This window comes from Microtus pennsylvanicus, chromosome 2, assembly GCF_037038515.1.
Source record: "Microtus pennsylvanicus isolate mMicPen1 chromosome 2, mMicPen1.hap1, whole genome shotgun sequence".
NCBI lineage: Eukaryota > Metazoa > Chordata > Mammalia > Rodentia > Cricetidae > Microtus > Microtus pennsylvanicus.
The window spans coordinates 82749773-82766851 of record NC_134580.1 but is presented as its reverse complement, the minus strand read 5'-3'; the positions used below and the strand labels follow the sequence as shown (position 1 = coordinate 82766851).

The 17079-nt window shown below is 37.9% G+C and overlaps 1 protein-coding gene across 1 annotated transcript; it reads right to left on the bottom strand.

Annotated features, from left to right (window-relative positions):
• Positions 1–9627: 9627 nt before the first annotated feature.
• Positions 9628–10545, bottom strand: LOC142844938 (olfactory receptor 4K3-like). The gene has a single exon (XM_075963714.1). It carries the CDS (start codon positions 10543–10545, stop codon positions 9628–9630), a length of 918 nt encoding a protein of 305 aa, XP_075819829.1.
• Positions 10546–17079: the final 6534 nt, after the last annotated feature.

Here is a 17079-nt window from a genome sequence, read left to right as displayed (position 1 = left end):
ATCTGTCTTTCAAAGGAAAAAACTATATTCCTATAGTTTTTTCATAAGCTTTTTATATTTTACTCTTTAATGAAAATGTTGTTTGCGTTCTTCCCTTGTTTCCAACAAGTACCATTAAGCATAATTTTATCCATAGCCATCTCAATATACATAAACACTTATAAATTCATTTACATTTTGTTTCATGTTTTATATTATAGGCCTCTACAGGATCATAACTCATCCATAATTAGTGTTTTATATATATTCTAAATAATATTCTTATAATTTATTTTTTGTTAACCTCCTAGTTTGGGGAATCTAAAATTTTATTAGTGAATATAAATTGAACAAGCAATGAGATTTATGCCACATTTTGATCTATGCATCTGGTGTGCTTTAATTAAATTGCTGTCTATCACCTCTCATGTTCCTCCTTTTCTGTCCTCCTGGGTCCCTTTCTTTCATAATATTAATTTTCTTTTGTCTCTTTTGCTACATTAAAATTTAATTTTTCTTTTAAAATTAATGAATTATTTTTTTAAAAAAACATCTGTTCTATTTTACAAACCAATTCCAGTTTCCACTCCCTCCCCTCCTTCTGCTTCCTCTACATTTCCCCCACTTCATTCCCATCCATTCTTTGGAGTAAGTGAGGTTTTCCATGGAACATCAACAAAGAACATCGCTTTGAGGCAGGACCAAGACTTTTCCCACTATATCTAGGCTGAGCAAAGTATCTGTCCAAAGAGAATGGGTTCCAAAAAGGCAGTACAAGGTGTAGTGACAAACCATGGTCTCAGTGACAGTGACCCTATAGTCTGCTACAGCCATAAAATAGCCACCACACTCAGAGAGCCTAGTTTGATTCTATGCTAGTTGCTCCCCTCCACTGTCCACCCCCACTGCTCTCAGGTCAGAGTCAGTGAACTCCCATTAGCTCAGGTAAACTTTTTCAGTGTGTATCCTCATCATGACCCCTTTGTTCATATTATCACTCTTCCCTCTCTTCAACTGGACTTTGGGAGCTCAGCCCTGTCTTCATTGTGGATCTCTGTATCTCCTTCCACCAGTTGCTGGATAGAGGTTTTATGATGATATTTAAGATAATCATCAATCTAACTACAATGCAAGGATAATTCACACACCCTCTCCACAGTTGCTTATACTCTTAGCTGGGATCATCCTTGTGGATTCCTGAGAATTTCTCTAGTTTCAGGTTTCTTGCTAGCCACATAATGGCTTGCTCAATCAAGATAACTCTTTCCTTGATCTCCCTCTCTGCCCTTCCCCCATCTCGACCATCATCCCATTCCTTCAAATTCTCCTCCTCCTCCCCTTGTCCACTCCTCTTTTCGCCCTTCAGCCCTAACGTTTCCCCTCACACCGACACTCCCAATTTTCTCAGGAGATCTTGTCTATTTTTCCTTTCCAGGGGGGAATCCATGTATTTTTTTTTTAGGGTTCTTCATGTTAACTAGTTTCTCTGAGGTCATAGACTACAAGCTTATAATACTTTTCTTTATATATAATATTTACTTTTGATTGAGTACATACCATGCTTATCTTTCTGGATTGTTACCCCATCCAGAATGGATTTTTTTCTACTTCCATTCTTTTGCATACAAATTTCAAGATGTCATTTTTTTTAAAACCACTGAGTAGTACACCATTGTGTAAATGTACCATATTTTCTTTATCTGTTCTTCACTTGAGAAGCATCTAGGTTATTTCCAGGTTCTGGCTATTACTCATAATGATGCCATATGCATAGTTGTGAAAACGTTCTTATAATATGAATGAGAATCCTTCAGGTATATGTCCAAAAGTGGTATTGCTGGGCCTTGAGGTAGGTTTTTTCCCAATTTTCTGAGAAACCACTATACTGATTTTCAAGGTGGTTGTACAAGTTTGTACACCTTATAGCAATGGAGGAGTTTTCCTCTTACTCTGCATCCTCTCCAGCATAAGTCAACATTAATGTTTTTGATCTTTGTCAATCTGACTGGTGTATGATGGTATCTCAGAGTTGCTTTGACTTTCATTTCTCTGATGGCTAATGTTAAACATTTTCTTTTTTATTCAAAAATTTACACTTCCTCCCCTCCTCCCATTTCTCTCCCACTCTCACACTCACCCTCTTCCCTCTCCTTCCCTCCTTAAGAGAGGGCAGGGAACCCTGCCCTGTGGGAAGTCCAAGCCCCCCCCCCACATCCAGGCCTAAGAAGCTGTACATTCAAATAGACTAGGGTCCCAAAAAGCCAGTACATGCAGTAGAAACAAGTCCCAGTGCCTTTATCAATGGTTTCTCAGTCAGCCCTCACTGTCAGCCACATTCAGAGAGTCCATTTTGATCACATGCTCATTCAGTCACGGTCCAGCTGGATTTGGTGAGGAGGTCCTGAAACTGAGAAGCTTCTGTAAAGCAAAGAACTCTGTCATTAAGACAAAAAGGCCTTCTACTGAATGAGAGAAGATCTTCACCAACCCTGCAGCACACAAAGTTCTGATCTTCAAAATATACAAAGAACTTAAGAAACTAGACATTAAAATTCTAATTAACCCAATTAAAAATGGGGTAATGAACTGAACAGAGAATTCTCAACAGAAGGAATTCAAATGGCCAAGGGACCCTTAAGGTCATGCTCAACCAACCTCTTTAGCGATCAGGGAAATGCAAATCAAAACAACGTTGAATATTTTCTTAAGCGTCTTTTGGTCATTTCTTCTGTTGAGAATTCTCTGTTTGAATCTTTATCCCATTTTTGAATTAGATTGTTTGGATTTTTGATGTCTAGTTTCTTGAGTTCTTTATATACTTTGGAGATCAGTCCTCTGATGTATGGTTGGCAAAGATTTTTTTTCCCATTTGTAGGCTGCCTTTCTGTCTTATCGACTGTTTCCTTTGCACTACAGAAGTTTCTCAGTTTTAGAAGTCCCATTTATTTATTGTTGCTCTCAGTGTCTGTGCTACTAGTTTTACATTTAGAAAGTGGTCACCTGTGCCCATGTATTGAAGGCTAACTCTCACTTTCTCTTTAATGAGATTCAATATGGCTGGATGTATATTGAGGTCTTTGATCTATTTGGACCTGAGTTTAATGCATGGGGATAGATATGGGCCTTTTTGTATTCTTCTACATGCTGATATTCATTTATGACAGCACCATTTGTTGAAGATGCTTTCTTTTTCTCATTGTATAATTTTAGCTTTTTTGTCCAGAACTAACTGTTCATAGATGTGTGGATTAATATCCGGGTCTTTGATTTGATTCCATTGTTCCACCTATCTGTTTTTATGCTAATACCAAGTATTTTTATTACTTTAGCTCCATAATAGAGCTTGATGTTAGACATGGTGATGTCCCTGGGAGTTCTTTTAGTGTACAAGACTGTTTTGGTTATCTTGGCTTTTTTTGTTTCTCCATCTGAATTGAGTATTATTCTTTCAAGGCCTGGAAACAATTGTTTTGGGATTTTGATGAGTATTCAATTAAATCTATGTATTGCTTTTGGTAGGATTGTCATTTTTGTTATGTTTACCCTACATGTCCAAGACCATACTAGACCTTTCCATTTCCTGATATCTTCTTCAATTTCTTTCTTCAGAGACTTAATGTTCTTGTTGAATAGGTTTTTCAATTCTTTGGCTAGTGTTACCCCAAGATATTTTATGCTATTTGTGGCTATTGTAAATGGTAATGTTTCTCTGATTTCTTTCTCAACCCCTTTATCATTTGTTCATGGGAAGGATACCGATTTTTTTGAGTTGACCTTGTATGCTGACAAATTACTGAAGGCATTTATCATTTCTTCACTCATCTAATTTTTGGTGTTACTTATGTATACTATCATATCATCTTCAAATAGTGAAAGTTTTATCATTTATAATTTGTATGCCTTTAATCTCTTTCAAAAGTCAGAGAGAAAAATCCAAATTAACAAAATCAGAAATGAAAAGGGGACGTTTCCACAGACACTGTAGAAATCCAGAGAATCATTGGGTCATACTTTGGAAAGCTGTACTTCACAAAACTTGAAAATGTAAAAGGAAGGAACAATTTTCTGAATAGTTACCACATACTGAAATTAAATCAAAACCATATAAACAATTTAAATAGATGTATAACCTGTAAGGAAATAGAAGCAGTCACCAATAGCCTTCTAACAAAAAAAAACCCCAACCAACCAAACAAACAACAATAACAACAACAACAACAAAACCAGGGCTTGATGATTTCAATGCAGAATTCAAAAAACTTCAAAGAGCTAATACCTATACTTCTCAAATTGTCCACACAATATAATCAGAAGGAACATTGCCAAACTCTTTCTATGATGCTACAGTTACCCTGATACTGAAACCACATAAAAACTCGACCATGAAAGGATTTACAGGAGAGTCTACATCATGAATGTCCATGCAAAAATACTCAATCAAACATTGGCAAATCAGTTGAAAGAACACATAAAAATATTATCCACCAGGATCTAGTTGACTTCATCCCAGAGATGCAGGGATGTTCTACATACAAAAATCTATCAATGTAATCTACCATATAAAAAATTGTAGGAAGAAACATATAATTATCTTATTAGATGCTTAAAAATAATTTGACAAAATCTAACACCTTTTCATAATAAAGGTCTTAGAGAGATCAGGGATATAAGGAATGTATCTAAACATAATAAAAGCAGTATACAACAAGATGACAGCCAGCGTCAAATTAAGTAGAGAAAAACTCAAAGTGATTCTATTAAAATCAGGAACAAGACAAGGTTTTCCATTTCCATTCTCTTCATATCTTTTCAACATTATACTTGAAGTTCCAGATAGAGAAAATTATATTTTCTATTGACAGCACTTCATGACACTTAATCACCTGTGCTACTGTTAGTAATTTGATCATAGGTATCACCACACTCAAATAATGCATTAGTGTAGTTTCAGGTAGCATGATGTAGTATAGTACGTCTTTCTCCTCTTATAAGAACTCATTGCATGGGAGGAAGCATTCAGGTACGGTCAAGCTCAAGGCCTCTGGGCTCTGAGTCTTAAGTGAACGATGGCCTCAGCTCCAAACAATTAATTTCCTCTTGTGACCTCCAAGGACACCACCTCCACACACATAAACTTTCCTAAACATAAATAATAGCAATAATGTTAAAAAAGGGCCCAGCAGTCATAGTGTACAACTTTAATTCCAGCACTAAGGAGGCTGTAAGTTTGAGGCCATCCTGGTCTACAGAGTTAATTTCATGAAAGCCAGGGCTATACAGAGAAACCCTGTCTCTAAAAGCCTGATAATCCTCAGCTGCCCCAGGAACTAACTGAGGACCTTGCCTTGGGCACCTGGAAGCCCCTCTAGGTCCAAGTCTCTTGCCAACCCTAAGATGGCTCCCTTAATTAAGATATGTGCTTCCCTGCTCCCCTATCCAACCTTCATTTATCCCAATCATCCCGTTGCCCCAAGTTCTCCCCATCCTACCCTTCTCACTTTTCTCTCCCCATCTCCCCTTACCCCCCTCCCACCCCACCCTTAAGATCCCGATTTTCGCCTGGCAATCTTGTCTACTTCCCATACCCAGGAGGATAGAGGCAGCTGAGGATAGGGAACCTGAAATGATCCTATCCTATAGCCATACTGATGAATATTTTGCATATCACCATAGAACCTTCATCTGGCGATGGATGGAGATAGAGACAGAGACCCACACTGGAGCACTGGACTGAGCTCCCAAAGTCCCAATGAGGAACAGAAGGAGGGAGAACATGAGCAAAGAAGTCAAGACCACAAGGGGTGCACCCACCCACGGAGACAGTGGGGCTGATCTATTGGAGCTCACCAAGGCCAGCTGGACTGTGACTGAAAAAGCATGGGATAAAACCGTACTCTCTGAATATGGTGGACAATGAGGGCTGCTGAGAAGCCAAGGACAATGGAACTGGGTTTTGATCCTACTTCATGTCCTGGCTTTGTGGGAGCCTAGCCAGTTTGGATGTTCTCCTTCCTAGACCAGGATGGAGGGGGGAGGACTTTGGACTTTCCACAGGGCAGGGAACCCTGACTGCTCTTCAGATTGGAGAGGGAGGGGGAGAGGAGTGGGGGGAGGGGGGAGGAGTGGGAGGCTGGGAGGAGGCAGAAATTTGTTTCCTCAATAAAAAAATATATAAATATTAAAAAAAGAAAAAATAAAAAATAAAAGCCTGATAATGATTATTTTAAAAATATGTCATTTATTTCTTCTTTGAAAAATGTCTATTCAGTTCATTTGCTTACTTATTTTTATTACATTATTTTTTGTCTTTAGAGTTTAATTTTTTAGTTTTTTATATAGTGTGCATAGTAATCCTTTATAGTATGGATTATGGTGAAGGCTTTTCTCTCACTCTATAGATATCTTTTCACTCTGTAAGCTCTTGCCTTTGCTTTGAAGAAGCTTTCAATTTCATGAAATCCCATTTGTCAATTCTTTCTCTTATTTCCTGCATTTAGGAATATGATTCAGAAAGTCCTTCTTTATGCCTATACTTGAAGAGTTTGCACTTCTTCAATAATTTCAAAGTTTCAGGTAATACAATACATAACTATTTAGTTCTATATGTTTAAGTTGTGTTTGTTGTAATTTTTTTGTTTGATCCATTCTGAATTGATTTTTGTATTGTGTAAGAACTATGGATTCATTGAGATTCATTCTTCCTAATTTACTAAAGATATTGCCCAATCCTCCACTGTATACTTTTGGCATGTTGCAAAAAGTTAAATAGCTTGGCTTTGTGAGCTTATTTCTAAGCCACATATCAGTCAACATTATTATTTTGGCCTGTCACATGCTGTTTGTAATCATGATTCTGTGGTATAATATTAAGTCAGGTGCTATAACATCTGACATTACTTCCTTTACAAAAGATTCGTTTGACTGTTTGGATTAACTTTTTCTTACCTATTAATGTTAGAATCATGTTTTTCTATGTCTGAAATCAATGTTAGCAGAATTCTAAGAGATGCTATGTTGAATGTTTGGCATTTGGTAAATATATATGAAACTAACTTAGCCTGAAGTTGCCTGATTATAATTCCAGCTCCTGGAAGGCAGGAGTGGAAAAATTGCAGTCAAACACAACCTTAGTCCCTTAGTAGGATCATATTTCAAGCTTTCAATATAAACAAATAAATGGACTATATTGGGAATATATAGCTCAGTGTTAGGGAGAATCTCTAGCATACATAAAACCTTGGCCTTAACTCTTAATACCAAAGGATAAAAGAAACCAAAACAAAATAAAAGTCAATAGCAACACAAAAACAAATGAAAGAAAAGTTTGAAATTGTACATAACATTTTAGCATGGCTATCATCAAATGAACAAAAATATAGATCATGCTCAGTGAAATGGCACTGATTCAGGAGGACTTAAAATGAAAAACATTGTTTTATTGATACAAATTTATGTCCCCAGCTTGTTCCTTGGGCAGCAGAGGAGAGGGTGCCTGAACTGGCTTTATTCCATAGCCACACTGATGAATATCTTGCATATCACCATAGAACCTTCTTCTGGTGATGGATGGAGATAGAGACAGAGAAACACATTGGAGCACTGGACTGATATCCCAATGTCCAAATGAAGAGCAGAAGGAGGGAGAGCATGACCAAGGAAGTCAGGACCACGAGGGGTGCGTCCACCCACGGAGAAGGTGTGTCTGATCTAATGGGAGCTCACCAAAGACAGCTGGACTGGGACTGATGGAGCCTGTGATCAAACAGGACTCTCTGAATGTGGCTAACAATGAGGGCTGCTGACTGAGAAGCCAAGGACAACGGCACTGGGTTTTGATTCTACTGCATGTACTGGCTTTGTAGGAACCTAGTCTGTTTGGATGCTCACCTTCCTAGACCTGGATGGAGCAGAGAGGACCTTGGACTTCCCACAGGGCAGGGAACCCTGACTGCTCTTAGGACTGGAGAGGAAGGGGGAGAGGGAGTGGAGGGAGGAGGACAGGGAGTGGCGGGAGGAGGAGGGAAATTGGAGGAGGGGAGGAGGTAAATTTTTTAATAAATAAATAAATAAATTGTTTTTATAAATAAAAGTAGAAGAAAGTGTAACTGGGAAGAAGAAAGGCACCAGTGGATGCAGAAACAGGCAAATAAGTGACAGAAAGAAGGATGAGTCTGATTAGTATATATTATAGTTATATGAGCAACTTACAACCAAAATCACTACTTTTAACAATTAGTTAGTATACATTTTGCTAAACTGTGAGCCAATGGTGATTCTGGGACAGTGCCAGGCCTTTTCTTCAGTTGAGACCAACTGATGAGATCATAGTGCCCCAGGGATAGTTGCAATCAATGGACACACAGATGGCTATGGGTCATAGCAATGGATCAAAAAGCAAAACAAAAATACATGAATCTGTTTGTGTGTGTATTGTGTGAGTGTGATTTTGTGTGTGGAGAAGGGGCTTGTAAGTATGGGAGGGAAATAAGAGGTCATAGACTTTATCAGATATAATCAGCTTGTTATAGATATTGTCAAATAACATACTTAATAAAATTATTGTGACAGTATAGTTGAGAGTTAAATCTCTAAACACAGTGGAGATAATTTGTTTTGAAAGAGACCAGAACCTATATATATTTACATATCAAAATCTGTGGCCAGGCATGAGCCATTCTTCACTGTAATGTATGATTTTAGAAAAACATGATACAGATATTTGTGTTGTATTGTTGGATAATTTACATTATGACAACCACTTTAACTTATTAGAATATAGATACCATTTGATTTTAGCCATAATATTCAAGAAGTTCTGATTCTCATGTCTATTTAGAAATTAACTAGCCTCCCACCTATTGTAAACATATATACATATTGTAAGGTTAGCATCACATCAGATGATATATAGAATGAATTATAATGAATGCCATATTATCAAGTGTATAATGATTACCTAACTGGCCTTTTCAGTTATGTTACTTCATTATACAACATAAAATCATGATCATACAAATAATTTGTGAACTGAAGAAAGTATATTCAAATATTATAAATAGATTGTTCTTTTGGGTATAGATTAAATATTAAAATTTCTGAATTTATATGAATAGATATGACTTAAAAACTTAAAGAGGTTATAACAATATGAGGCAACTAACATTATGATTTGGTATTTTTAACATTTTAATTTCTAAGTGTATGCAATCTTCACAACAATCTTAAATATCTTCGGTTACAAATAATTAGGTTTAGGGAAGAATGACATATTTTAAAATTTTATGTAATTGATAAGCAATTCAAAGAGAATTTTGTTAATAACAATCTTATTAAGTTAAATCTAAATATAAATCTAACAATTTAATAAACAAAGCTCCATGTATTAATGTGATTGTTATTTTTTCAACATATCTTCTAATCTTTAACATATACTAGTATTTTTCAGGACTCATTCTACATGGTAAACTATAAGTATTACAATTTCAAAAATATTTTCAAATGGTTATATTAATTACCATAAGCTAAATATAAATTATAGATTCCCAGAAAAAGTTATTGTACAATTAAATTTCCAATAAAATAGGCATAAAATCATGTTTACACAATGAACTTGCTAATTAGAAAAGATGTCAAAAATTAATCCAGAACTCACCTGTGATTTATCAACTTCTTTATGGCATTCTTTATATCTTTATTTCTTAGTGTATAAATGGCTGGATTCAGGAGAGGTGTGATGACTGAGTAAAATACAGCAAGGAACTTGTCCAGCCATGTGATACTGACAGGCGACAGATAGATGAAAATGACAGGCACAAATAATAGCACAACCACTATGATATGGGAGGTACAGGTAGAGAGTGCCTTTGATGAACCATCTTTAGAATGAAGCTTAACAGTTATTAGAATGTAAGTGTAAGATATCAGCAAGAAAATGAAGCAAGCTGTTGCTACAACACTACTGTCAGCATTTATCATAATTCTCATAGTATCAGTATTGATGCAGGCTAATTTCATCACCAAAGGAATATCACAGAAAAAGCTGTCTATCACTCTAGGTCCACAAAAAGGTAGCTCCAAAATCAGGATCAGTTGACTAATGCCATGCACAAATCCAATGATCCATGATATCACAACCAGCCAGATGCACTTCTGTCTGTCCATGATGCTGGTGTAGTGGAGTGGCCTGCAGATGGCCACATAGCGGTCATAGGCCATTGTTACAAGAAGAACCATCTCACTCCCTACAAAGAAATGTGCAAAGAGGATCTGGCTCATGCAACCTCCATAGGAAATTATTTTATTTTCTTTAACAAGGTCTATGATCAGTTTGGGGGTAGTAACTGAGGAAATGCATAAGTCAATAAATGAAAGATTGGCTAACAGAAAGTACATGGGGAAATGAAGATGATGATCAGTGATGATTAATATGACCACAAAGATGTTTCCTACCACAGTCATCAGGTAGAGGGTGGAAAATGGCAGCAGGAGGAAGATCTGTAGTTCCCTTGAAGTACAAAGTCCTTGGAAAATGAACTCAGTTACCACAGATTGGTTTACTTCTTCCATTATTTCACTGTGCTCCAGTGGGTTGAGAGAGACAGAGCCTAACAAACCATTACTGAAACAGAAACAGTAACTTAATATTCACAGCCAAGGAAGAAGAAAAGAATACATTTTATATCAACATTGTATTTAGTAAGATTTACAAGAACTGTTTCATGTTGGTATACCCCTTCTAATCATTATATTTTTCTAAATATAGGAAAATTCTATACATCTCAATGATAATATGCATAGGGGTGTAAATGAGTATATTTTCTAAAAATACCAGCAGCTATTACTCTGTTTAAATTTTTAAACCCTTAAATTTATCTTTTTTTTGTGGGATCAGAGGTAATGTTCCTCAATTATTATCTGAGCCATATTTACAGCATCTTCATTGGATTGTCTTTATACCAAAATGATAAGCATTTCACAATTTTTTTTTCTATTTTATGGATTTTATTTTTTTTTTTGATTATTTTTTTTTATTGATAAAAGAATAAAGGAAAAAAAAACAAATTTCCACCTCCTCCCAGCCTCCCCTTTCCCTCCCCCTCCTCCCACTCTTCTCCCCCTCCTCCCACCCCTCTCCCCTTCTCCCCACTCCTCTCCCCCTCCCTCTCCAGTCCAAAGAGCAGTCAGGGTTCCCTGCCCTGTGGTAAGTCCTAGGTCCTCCCCCCTCCATCCATATCTAGGAAGGTGAACATCCAAACTGGCTAGGCTCCCACCAAGCCAGCAGATTGCGTAGGATCAAAACTGCGTGCCATTGTCCTTGGCGTCTCATCAGCCCTCATTGTTCGTCATGATCAGAGAGTTCAGTTTTATCCCATGCTTTTTTTGGTAATAGTCCAGCTGGCCTTGGTGAGCTCCCAGTAGATCAGCTCCACTGTCTCAGTGGGTGGGTGCACCCCTCGTGGTCCCGACTTCTTTGCTCATGTTCTCCCTCCTTCTGCTCCTCATTGGGACCTTGGGAGCTCAGTCCAGTGCTCCAGTGTGGGTATCGGTCTCTGTCTCTATCTCCATCCATCACCAGATGAAAGTTCTAAGATGATATGCAAGATATTCGTCAGTATTGCGCTAGGATGGGGTCATTTCAGGTTCCCTATCCTCAGCTGCCCAAGGAACTAACTGGGGACCTCAGCTTGGGCACCTGGGAGCCCCTCTAGGGTCAATTCTCCTGCCCACCCTAAAGTGGGTCCCTTAACTAAGAATTGTGGTTCCGTGCTCCCCTATCCAACCTTCCTTTATCCCGATCCTCCTATTTCCCCAAGTCCCCCCTCCTTCCCTTCTACCTTTTCTCTCCCCATCTCCCCTTACCCCCTTCCCACCCCACCCCCAAGATCCCACTTTTCTCCCCGGCAATTTTGTCTACTTCCCTTATCCAAGAGGATAACGATATGTTTTTCCTTGTGTTCACCTTCTTACTTAGCTTCTTTAGGTTCGCCAATTGTAGATTCTGTGACCCCTATTTATGGCTAGAAACCAATTATGAGTGAGTACATCCCATGTTCTTCTTTTTGGGTCTGGGATACCTCACTCAGGATAGTGTTTTCTATTTCCATCCATTTGCATGCAAAATTCGAGAAGTCATTGTTTTTTACCACAGCGTAGTACTCTAGTGTGTATATATTCCATACTTTCTTCATCCATTCTTCCATTGAAGGGCATCTAGGTTGTTTCCAGGTTCTGGCTATTGCAAATAATACTGCTATGAACATAGTTGAACAAATGCTTTTGACATGTGATAGAACATCTCTTGGGTAAATTCCCAAGAGTGGTATTGCTGGGTCCAGGGGTAGGTTGATCCCGAATTTCCTGAGAAACTGAAACACTGACTTCCACAGTGGTTGCACAAGATTGCATTCCCACCAGCAATGGATGAGGGTACCCCTTCCTCCACAGCCTCTCCAGCAAAGGCTATCGTTGGTGTTTTTGACTATAGCCATTCTGACAGGTGTAAGATGGTATCTCAAAGTTGTTTTGATTTGCATTTCCCTGATTGCTAAGGAAGTTGAGCACGACCTTAAGTATCTTTTGGCCATTTGAAGTTCTTCTGTTGAGAATTCTCTGTTCAGTTCAGTGCCCCATTTTTTAATTGGGTAAATTAGCATTTTAAAGTCTAGTTTCTTGAGTTCTCTATATATTTTGGAGATCAGACCTTTGTCTGTTGCGGGGTTGGTGAAGATCTTCTCCCAGTCAGTAGGTTGCCTTTGTGTCTTAGTGACAGTGTCCTTTGCTTTACAGAAGCTTCTCAGTTATAGTAGGTCCCATTTATTGAATGTTGCCCTTAATGCCTGTGCTTCTGGGGTTATACCTAAGAAGCGATCACCTGTGCCCATCTGTTGTAGGGTATTTCCCACTTTCTCTTCTATCAGGTTCAGTGTTTTCGGGCTGATAATGAGGTCTTTAATCCATTTGGACTTGAGTTTTGTGCACGGTGATAGATATGGGTCTATTTTCATTCTTCTACAGGTTGACATCCAGTTGTGCCAGCACCATTTGTTGAAGATGCTTTCTTTCTTCCATTGTATACTTTTAGCTCCTTTATCAAAAATGAGGTGTTCATAGGTTTGTGGGGTAAAATCCGGGTCTTCTATACGATTTCATTGGTCGACTTCTCTGTTTTTATGCCAGTACCACCCTGTTTTCATTACTGTAGCTCTGTAATAGAGTTTGAAGTCAGGGATGGTAATGCCTCCAGAAGATCCTTTATTGTATAGGATTGTTTTGGCTATCCTGGGTTTTTTGTTTTTCCATATAAAGTTGATTATTGTCCTCTCCAGATCTGTGAAGAATTTTGATGGGATCTTGATGGGGATTGCATTGAATCTATAAATTGCCTTAGGTAGAATTGCCATTTTTACTATGTTGATCCTCCCAATCCAAGAGCAAGGTATGTCCATCCATTTTTTGGTATCCTCATCAATTTCTTTCTTCAATGCCTTAAAGTTCTTGTCAAATAGATCTTTCACTTCCTTGGTTAGATTTACCCCAAGATATTTTATGCTGTTTGTGGCTATCGTGAATGGAGAAGCTTCTCTGATTTCCCTCTCTGCTTCCATATCCTTTGTGTATAAGAGGGCGACTGATTTTTTTGAAGTTGATCTTGTATCCTGCCACATTACTAAAGCTGTTTATCAGCTGTAAAAGTTCTTTGGTGGAGTTTTGGGGGTCGCTTATGTACACTATCATATCATCTGCGAATAACGAAAGTTTAACTTCTTCCTTTCCAATTCGAATCCCCTTGATCCCATTATGCTGTCTTATTGCTATTGCTAGAACTTCCAGTACTATATTGAAGAGGTATGGCGAAAGTGGACAGCCTTGTCGTGTCCTGAGTTAAGCGGGATGGCTTTGAGTTTCTCTCCGTTTAATTTGATGTTAGCTGTCGGCTTGCTGTATATAGCTTTTATTATATTTAGGTATGACCCTTGTATCCCTAATCTCTCCAAGACTTTTAACATAAATGGATGTTGAATTTTGTCGAATGCTTTTTCAGCATCTAATGAAATGATCATATGGTTTTTTTCTTTCAGTTTATTTATATGCTGGATTACATTGATAGATTTTCGTATGTTGAACCAGTCCTGCATCTCAGGAATGAAGCCTACTTGATCATAATGGATAATTTTTCGGATGTGTTCTTGGATTCGGTTTGCCAGTATTTTGTTGAGGATTTTTGCATCGATATTCATGAGTGAGATCGGCCTGTAATTCTCTTTCCTGGTTGAGTCTTTGTGTGGTTTTGGTATCAGAGTAACTGTAGGTTCGTAAAAGGAATTTGGTAATGACCCTTCTGTTTCTATATTGTGAAATACATTAAGGAGTATAGGTATTAGGTCTTCTTGGAAGTTCTGGTAGAAATCCGCATTGAAACCATCTGGTCCTGGGCTTTTTTTGGTAGGGAGGTTTTTGATAACCTCTTCTAATTCTTCGCGACTAACAGGTCTATTTAGATTGTTCACCTGGTCTTGATTTAACTTTGGTAAATGATATTTATCTAAGAAAGTATCCATTTCCTTTCCATTTTCCAGTTTTGTGGCGTATAGGCTTTTGTAGTAAGATCTAATGATTCTCTGAATTTCCTCTGTGTCTGTGGTTATGTCCCCCTTTTCATTTCTGATCTTATTAATTTGCAAATTCTCTCTCTGCCGTTTGATTAGTTTGGATAGGGGTTTGTCAATCTTGTTGATTTTCTCCAGGAACCAGCTTTTTGTTTCATTGATTCTTTGGATTGTTCTCTGTGTTTCTATTTTATTGATTTCAGCCCTCAGTTTGATTATTTCCAGTCTCCTACTCCTCCTAGGTGAGTCTGCTTCTTTTTTTTCTAGAGCTTTCAGGTGGGCTGTTAAGTCTCCAATGTGAGCTTTCTCTGTTTTCTTTAAGTGGGCACTTAGTGCTATGAACTTTCCTCTTAGGACTGATTTCATAGTGTCCCATAAGTTTGAGTATGTTGTTTCTTTATTTTCATTTAATTCCAGGAATACTTTAATTTCTTTCTTTATTTCTTCCTTAATCCAGGTGTGGTTCAGTAGTTGGCTGTTCAGTTTCCATGACTTTGTGGGCTTTCCGGGGGTAGCCTTCTTGTTGAATTCTAACTTTAATCCATGGTGATCTGATAAGACACAGGTGGTTAGTAATACTTTTTTGTAACTGTGGATGTTTGCTTTGTTACCGACTATGTGGTCGATTTTCGAGAAGGTTCCATGAGCTGCAGAGAAGAAGGTGTATTCTTTCCTATTTGGGTGGAATGTTCTATAGATGTCTGTTAAGTCCATTTGTTTCATTACCTCCATTAGTTGTCTTATTTCTCTGTTAGGTTTCTGTCTGATTGACCTGTCCATTGGTGAGAGAGGAGTGTTGAAATCTCCTACTATTAGTGTGTGCGGTTTGATGGCTGCCTTGAATTTTAGCAATGTTTCTTTTATGTACGTGGGTGCTTTTATATTAGGGGCATAGATGTTCAGGATTGAGACTTCATCCTGATGAACTGTTCCTGTTATGAATATAAAATGCCCCTCTCCATCTCTTCTGATTGATTTAAGTTTGAAGTCAACTTTGTTAGAGATTAGTATGGCCACACCTGCTTGTTTCTTAGGTCCATTTGCTTGATAGGCCTTTTCCCAACCCTTTACTCTGAGTAGATGCCTGTCTTTGTGGTTGAGGTGTGTTTCTTGTAAACAGCAGAATGTTGGATCCTGTTTTCTTATCCAATCTCTTAGCCTGTGCCTTTTTATAGGTGAGTTGAGACCATTGACATTAAGTGATATTAATGACCAGTGGTTGTTAACTCCGGTCATTTTTTTTTAGTCGTAGAGTTTGTGTGTATCCCTTCTTTGGTTTGTGTTGATGAAGGGTCTCTAGATGTCTGAGTTATTGTGGTCATTATTGGATTCCTTGGTTAGTGATTTTCCTTCTATTACTTTCTGTAAGGCTGGATTTGTGGCTGCATATTGTTTGAATTTGTTTTTATCCTGGAAAATTTTATTTTCTCCATTTATAGTGAACGAAAGCTTGGCTGGGTATAGTAATCTGGGCTTGCATCCATGGTCTCTCAGTTTCTGCAGTACATCTATCCAGGACCTTCTGGCTTTCATGGTTTCCATGGAAAAGTCAGGTGTAAGTCTGATAGGTTTACCTTTGTAAGTAATTTGGCCTTTTTCCTTTGCCGCTCTTAATATTTTTTCCTTATTCTGGATGCTTTGTGTTTTGATAATTATATGGCAAGGGGATGTTTTTTTTTGATCCAGCCTATTCGGTGTTCTGTATGCTTCTTGCACCTTCATAGGTATATCTTTCTTTAGGTTGGGAAAGTTTTCTTCTATAATTTTATTAAATATATTTTCTGGACCATTGAGCTGCACTTCTTCTCCATCTTCTACTCCTATTATTCTTAGGTTTGGTCTTTTTATTGTGTCCCATATTTCCTGAATGTTTTGTGATGAGAGTTTGTTGGACTTGCTGTTTTCTTTGATCAGTGTGTTTATTTTCTCTATGGTATCTTCAGAATCTGAGAGTCTTTCTTCTATCTCTTGTATTCTGCTGGTTATGCTTGTTTCTGTAGTCTCTATTCGTTTACCTAGATTTTCCATGTCCAGCCGGCCCTCTGTTTGTGTTTTCTTCTTTGCCTCTATTTCAGTTTTCAAGTCTTGAACTGTTTCCATTATCTGTTTGATTGTTTTTCCTTGGTTTTCTAGGGTATCATTCACTGATTTATTCAATTCTTCAAACTTTCTGTTATATTTCTCATCCATTTCTATAAGGGCGTTTTTTACATGCTGTTTAAGGGCGTCAATCACCTTCATGAAGTCAAACTTTTCTCCTTCTTGATTAAGGTGTTCATGACCTTCCGTTGTGAGGTCGCTGGATTCTGGTGGCTTCATGTTGCTTTTCAGTTTGTTGGGCGAATTCTTGCCTTGGCGTCTGCCCATCTCTTCTTCCAAATACTCCCTTATGGTTCTTCTTTTACCAGATCAGGTCTCCTTGCCTACCCAACGCGGCCTCACCAATGTTGGCTCTCCTGGCACCAAGGGATCAGGTCTCTGTGCCCAACCCTGG

What these genes read in the sequence shown, in the direction of transcription:
- LOC142844938 (XM_075963714.1), bottom strand. Translation starts at nt 10,545, where the DNA reads ATGGAAGAAGTAAACCAATCTGTGGTAACTGAGTTCATTTTCCAAGGA.